The sequence below is a fragment of the Sinocyclocheilus anshuiensis genome, unplaced genomic scaffold (genome assembly GCF_001515605.1).
Source record: "Sinocyclocheilus anshuiensis isolate Anshui unplaced genomic scaffold, SAMN03320099.WGS_v1.1 scaffold220, whole genome shotgun sequence".
Taxonomy (NCBI): Eukaryota; Metazoa; Chordata; class Actinopteri; order Cypriniformes; family Cyprinidae; genus Sinocyclocheilus; species Sinocyclocheilus anshuiensis.
Window position 1 is genome coordinate 566,192 of NW_015554086.1, and position 6,972 is coordinate 573,163.

The 6,972-nt window shown below is 38.0% G+C and overlaps 1 protein-coding gene across 1 annotated transcript in view; it reads right to left on the reverse strand.

The window, feature by feature from the left end:
• The window catches only part of LOC107669161 (bifunctional 3'-phosphoadenosine 5'-phosphosulfate synthase 2-like), a 7,009-nt gene extending 1,357 nt beyond the window's left edge, over positions 1–5,652 (reverse strand). Inside the window, exons 1-11 of the mRNA XM_016461290.1 lie at positions 5,644–5,652; positions 5,437–5,551; positions 4,964–5,199; positions 4,332–4,470; positions 3,476–3,594; positions 3,221–3,334; positions 2,613–2,724; positions 1,523–1,728; positions 1,286–1,421; positions 845–1,113; positions 384–613 (exon numbers count right to left, since the gene is read on the reverse strand). Coding sequence (XP_016316776.1) covers positions 384–613; positions 845–1,113; positions 1,286–1,421; positions 1,523–1,728; positions 2,613–2,724; positions 3,221–3,334; positions 3,476–3,594; positions 4,332–4,470; positions 4,964–5,199; positions 5,437–5,551; positions 5,644–5,652 — 1,685 coding nt within the window. The remainder of the gene's footprint in view (positions 1–383; positions 614–844; positions 1,114–1,285; positions 1,422–1,522; positions 1,729–2,612; positions 2,725–3,220; positions 3,335–3,475; positions 3,595–4,331; positions 4,471–4,963; positions 5,200–5,436; positions 5,552–5,643) is intronic.
• Positions 5,653–6,972: the final 1,320 nt, after the last annotated feature.

Sequence of the window (6,972 nt, forward strand, 5' to 3'; positions counted from 1 at the left end):
ACTTCAGCAGTGCCACACCTCACTGATGCTGTAATTTGTGCTTAAGGAGCCCCCACCAAGTATTTAGTGCATAAATTAACATCCTTTAAAGAACTTGAGCTTTTCTGTTTTGCAAATCCGTTTTTTTGATTGATCTTAGGAAATATTCTAATGTTTTGAGATGCTGGATTTTTGACTTTCATGAGCTGTAAGCTCTAAACATCAAAATTAAAACAAAAACTTAAAACTTTCGAAATGTTTTACTTTACATGTAATGAATCTGGAATATATGAAAGTTTAACTTTTTGAGATGTTACAAAACATTATTACAAATTTTCATGGCGCTTAAACCATTCTAAACATTTAAGTGCAGTTCGTAGGGCTGAAATGAAATATTTACATACCTTTCCTTGTCATAAAAGTCCATGGCCTTCTTAACTTTGTTGTATGCAGCAACTCTGAAGGGAATAATCTCTAGAGAGGTGAGGCCTGGTGCCATGGTCAGCACTTTTCCACCGTGTGTGGGCTCATACAGGTCCTTCTTTGTCTCCGGATGGGGCATACCTGCTGGATCTCGTCCTACAATGTAAAAGTTGGCCCCTGCGATCATCCTGGTCCGACAATGCCACTGTACCTATAAGGACATACCAATTTTTTGTGCAACTCAGAATTGGTTCGACTCAATTTTTTGTACTAAAAAAGGTCGAAAATGGCTACAGAAACTGTTTTCTGTTTATTAAACTGCCTCTTTTTTTTTTTTTTTTTTTTTTAAAAAATAAAATGGCTGCAGAAACTAAGGTCATTCTGTTTATTAAAGTGCCTCTTTTTTTCCCCCCCAGAGTAACATGTTCAACAAAAGTCTGACCTCTGTAGGCCCAGCATACATCATGGGTGAGGGGAAAATGGCCACAATGGTGTTTTCTGGATCCAGCACTCCTTCATCCAGAACAGCAGCATGCTGTTTCATGCGCCAGTCCAGCGGTACATCATCCTCTTTGGTCCAGCCACCCAGAGGGTGCAGCAGCAGCACAGGCTTTTTGTAGCCTCGCTCCAACAGACGACGCTTAGTGTCCTGCATCAGGAGCGCATGGCCGTTGTGCACAGGATTACGCAACTGGAATGCAAAAATGGCATCTGCAAGGAAAACACACAATTGGTACTTATAGAAATTAACTTATATAAAAAAAAGTTTAGGTTTAGGGGTAGTGTTAAATTTGCTACAGCAACATTATAGTGTTCTCCATCATAATAAGAGTATAGTAATTGTCATTTTTTCATGTGAAACTATTTCATGTTTCACTTTTACCTGCTCTCATTTCTTTAAATTTCTGTCTAAGCTCCCGTGGAGTGAGACGGTACTGGTCAAGACCATCATTCCACCTAATTCTCTCAAACACCTCCAGGTCTCCACCGGCCAGCCAATCACCACTCTCCATTACCATCTGTACAAAGCATAAAAGGTGGCATTTCATTGGCTGATTGTATTAGCAAGTATAACATACAACTGTTATAAAAGCAATGGCACAGAGATGTGTCTTCTCACCTTGATGTATGGATGTTGGGGGCATGTTGTCCCCCACTGCCTGGCACATCTCTCTTCTTTACGATGCTCATAAAACTCAGGGTTGCGCATGATTGCCACCTTTTTACCTTTGAACTCCAGGGCAAAAGCTGTGCAACCGTCCAGCCTCTCTTTGTCATCCTTGGATACAGGCAGCACAATGGGAACAGACATGTTGATGACTCCACCTAAACATATAATATTACCAATTAATAATTACTGTTTTTATTATCAATATTAATAATATTATTTAATGTAAAGTTTGATGTTATTACATTAACTCAGTCTGCTAATTTAATGCATGTAAATGAAAATTATTATTGATTATAACTGATTATTACTGTTATAATTAATTCATATTTAATATTACATCCACTCATTCAAAAGTTTAGAATTGGTAATCTTTTTTAATGTTTTTGAAAGCAGTCTCTTATGCTCACCAAGGCTGCATTTATTTGATCAAAAATACAGTAATATTGTGAAATAGTATTACAATTTAAAATAACAAATTTAAATATATTATAAAATAAAATTGATAAATAGTGGTAAAGTGGATAAAGCTGGATGGTAAAGCTTAATTTCCAGCAGCCATTACTCCAGTCTTCAGCGCCACATGATCCTTCAGAAATCATTCTATGCTGATATGGTGCTTAAGAAACATTTCTTATTATTATCAATGTTGAAAACAGTTGTGCTGCTTAATATTTTTATGATCAGGATTCTTTGATGAATAGAAAGCTCAAAAGAACAGTGTTTATTTGGAATAAAAATATTTTGTAACACTATAAATGTCAATTTAATGCATCCTTATTAAATAAAAGTAGGAATTTCTCTTTGAAAAAAACTTTTGAATGGTAGTCTATGTTATTTCTAAAGCTCAGAGTATACACTATTTACCCAAAAATAGAAAAGCTATAAAACAAATCTGAAAAATGTAATATTTGTTAGTACAAACCTAATTTTTCTTAAAATTGTTAAATGTAAAATTACATGGAAACACTATATAAAAAAATTAAACATTTTTGAGGGTAATGTTTCTGTTAGTGGGCCAACAGTTAAGAAATGTCTTTACCATCAAGCAAAGTTCCAAAGTGCAAGACTTGCAGGAATTCCCTCTCCCTCATGAATCCCTTCAGTGGAGTCGCCCAGCCCTCGGATAGAACCTGTATCCACTGCAAATCCAGCTACAGGACCAGAGAGAAACACACAAACAGAACTTCAGTTTTATTTCATGACAAGACCGACAGTTTGCCACAAAATAACAACAGGAGCGCATTGCCGTTGTACACAGGATAACGCAACTGGAATGCAAAAATGTCATCAGCGGGGAAAAGACGCAATTGCAGAGGGTTTTGTGACACTAGCAAGGACTTATGGGCATGAACTTGTGTAAAAAAAATTATAATAATAAAAAATGATGCTGCAGCATCATTATAGTGTGTTCCATCATAAGTTTGCCATAACATAACAACTATGACATACAACAGTTCATTTCTTTCTAAAGTAGTTCTTTTAGTGGCTGTTGCAGAATTGAATTATGCAGTAGATTTCCATTTCCAAAGACCAGGTTACAGTGAAAAGCTTTCTGTTAACTGAACTGATGAAATGCCTGTGGTGTAACATGCAGGGCGGTTGATTCACACAGCAGGGCATGCGTGTGTTCGTGAAGGGTTGCATTACCTCTGTGATGGCTAAAGCGGGGAGTATATTGGCGTCACTCAGCACCAGGTCCAGCTTGTTTTCAGGAACAAAGAGCTCGTTCACTTCTTCTGTCACACCAGTGGGCACAATATCCTGTGATAACGAATCATCTGGTCAGTGATGTTTCAACATCTCCCAACTGAAAACTGACAGTCTGTGAGCTGGCATAAAGAAAGGGACAACTGGCAAAATACAAGGACCCATTTGATGACCAGAAATGAAAGAATGACCCACCTGTTCCTTCAAGAGATCCACTAGCTCCTGAATGCAGTCATTGACAGTGAGCTCTCCGGTCTTCAACACAAGCTCAGGGGCTTCAGGTTTCTCATAGTCAGAGTCTATTCCTGTAAAACCTACATGATAAAATAAATAAATAAAAGTTTTCTAGATACATTCATGGAAATGACATTATTGGCAAATAGCTGCTCTGCATTCTTAAAGGGATAGTTCACCCAAAAATTAAAATTCTGTCATTAATTACTCACTCTCCTGTCATTCCAAACCCGCAAGACTTTTGTTCATCTTCAGAACACAAATTAAGATATGTTTGATGAAATCCGAGAGCTTTCTGACCCTGCATCGACAGCAACGCAACTGACACATTCAAAGCCCAAAAAGGTAGTAAATAAAATAATCCATGTAACATCAGTGGTTCAACCGTAATGTTATAAAGCTACAAGAATACTTCTTGTGCCCAAAGAAAACGAAAATAACAACTTTATTTAACAACTTCTCAACAATTTCATTATTTTTGTCTTCTTTGCACACAAAAAGTTCTTATAGCTTCATAGCATTACGGTTGAACCACTGATGTCACATGGACTATTTTAACAAAGTCCTTACTACCTTTCTGGGCCTTGAATGTGTCAGTTGCGTTGCTGTCTATGCGGGTTCAGCTCTCGGATTTCATCAAAAATATCTTAATTTGTGTTCAGAAGAAGAACAAAGGTCTTACGGGTGAGTAATTAATGACAGAATTTTCATTTTTGGGTGAACTATCCCTTCAAGTCCAAAATAAATCAAGTGTGATCAAAATAAACATGATGGGACATCTATAAGCAATGCATTTATAGATTTTCCCAAAAAACACCTTTAATCTCTCCAGCACGGGCCTTTTTATAAAGCCCTTTGACATCTCTGCTCTCGCACACCTCCAGTGGGGCATTTACAAACACCTCAAAGAACGGCAGACCCGCGATCTCATGGATCTTCCTGGCGTCGTTTCGATCCTGTTGTGAGCACATGTAAAATCATCCTAGGAATTGTTGGGAAAACATCATGTAATATGTGACCTGGACCACAAAACCAGTCTTAAGTCGCTGGGGTATATTTGTAGCAATAGCCAAAAATACATTGTATGGGTCAAAATTATTGATTTTCCTTTTATGCCAAAAATCATTAGGATATTAAATAAAGATCATGTTTCATGAAGATATTTTGTAAATTTCCTACTGTAAATATATTAAAACGTAATTTTTGATTAGTAATATGCATTTCTAAGAACTTCATTTGGACAGCTTTAAAGACGATTTTCTCAATATTTTGATTTTTTTGCATCCTCAGATTCCAGATTTTCAAATAGTTGTACCTCGGCCAAATATTGTCCTATCCTAACAAATCATACATCATACATACTCAATTTCGAAAAATTGACCCTTATGACTGGTGTTATGGTCCAGAGTCACATATAGGAACCTCTGATGTCATTAAATATCACCCCACCTTTGTAAATGGAGAAATGAAACTAGTTATGCAAACCAGTCCGGCATCAGCAAACAATTTGGCCACCTCAGCAATACGTCGGATGTTCTCTTCCCTGTCTGTGGCCGTGAAGCCCAAGTTCTTATTTAGGCCATGTCGAATATTGTCACCATCGAGCGAGTAGCAAGGAATGGCATGAGAAACTAGATATTCCTCTACAGCAAATCCAATTGTAGTCTTTCCAGCACCAGACAGCCCTGTAGAAAAAAGAAACACTGAAGTAAACTGTATGGGAAAAAGATGTGATATTTTATGTAAATGGTGACTCAGACTGTCTAACATCTCCTTCTCTATTCCAAAGAAGAAAGGAAGTCATTCAGGTCTGAGCATGACAGTGAATAACTGATGACTCAATTTTCATTTAGGAGTGAACTATCCTTAATGATTTGTTCAATGTAATTTTCTCACGGACGTTTTACAGGAGAAATTCCCACCTGTCAGCCAGACAGTACATCCACGAAATCCACCTCTGGTCCCAACCACCTGGCCACGCTTGCTTCTGCTCACATGGTGAGCCTGGTACACAACATTGGTTGCTCTCTGCAGATCCTATTTACAAAACAAAAAAATAGATATACATTATATGAAAAGTAAGCATGAGAACAATTTGCAAGTTGTGCAGTCAGAGCCTAAAGCATCACTTCTTCCATCCTTACTGATATTGACAGTGTATTTCTATAGGGACAATTTACAAAAGTTTACGATTTACAAAAGTGTTTGAAGGGATACTTCACCCAATAATGCTAATTTTGTCATCATTTACTCTCACGTCATTACAAATCTAAACGAAGATCATTTTTGTCCATACAATGAAAGTCAACGATCACCAAAACCTGTTTGGTTTCAAAATATTTTTGTTCCACAGAAGTAAGGAAGTCATGCAACATGAAGGTAAGTAGATGACAGAACGTAAATTTTTGGGTCAACTGTCCCTTTAATTTTAACTTCATGAAAAAGTAATATTACCATCCAAGAGCCACATCTGACTGAAGAGTAGAATTACATCTTGCAAAAGAATACAAATAATACACATCTTTTTCTTCTGAACAGTTTAATTCACACAATTGTGTTCTTGTGGATTATATTCTCGTGTATCTGACTCGGTCATCAGGACTGAGGAGGGAGCGGCTTCGGAAAGAGAACTGAAGAAACAATCAAGGCCATTCATGCAGGCCCACGGAGAGGTGGCCAGCTGGATCAGAGCCATCTCTCTCTCTCTCTCTGCACCAAGGCTTTTTGGATACACAAGAAATCCCAGCTTGATGCAAGTAACCCTGGGCTTTGTTAATTCCCACTGGTACACAGTGTCTCTTTGACTGAGGATATGCAAAATCTGGCTTCATAAGGAACTGAGTTACTAATAACATTAATCTTACATGGGATTTGCGTCGTTTTATATGGTTATACTGCAGATCACAAGAAAGCACTTTATGAAGCATGGTGGCATGCATGCTATGATTCTGCCATGTAAAAAAAAAAAAAAAAAATAAAAGTCAAGTAAAGTTAGTGGAAGTCCGGATATATTGGACACGTAGCATTCAGCGCTCTTCCTGAAATCCTCCCACCATCAGATCAGCGTGCGCTGTTCACGTCACAATCACGACTGCATGACTCTGATTCTCACTTACTACTCTCAACATACCGTATATCTCTTACAACACAGCGTGACACAACACGGAAGTAGTAGTACTAAGATACAAGCTGCAATCGCTTTTGTTCTTTTTTATTCCATAACACAGGAGCTGACAACCCGTTTTTGCAAACCAAAGACCCCCCCACCCAAAATCCCAGCATCCCAGCCATTAAAAAGACTAAAAAAGTCCAGCCCGGGGTCGCCACATGTGGTTGCCACAAGCCGGTCTCCGCTCACTCTAGCCCGCCGTGTGTGGCGCTGTTTTGTTTGACCTTCCAAAAGAGGACTCGACTAGAAATCAGTGGTTAAGTTGTATTTACAACACTGTTCCAGAACA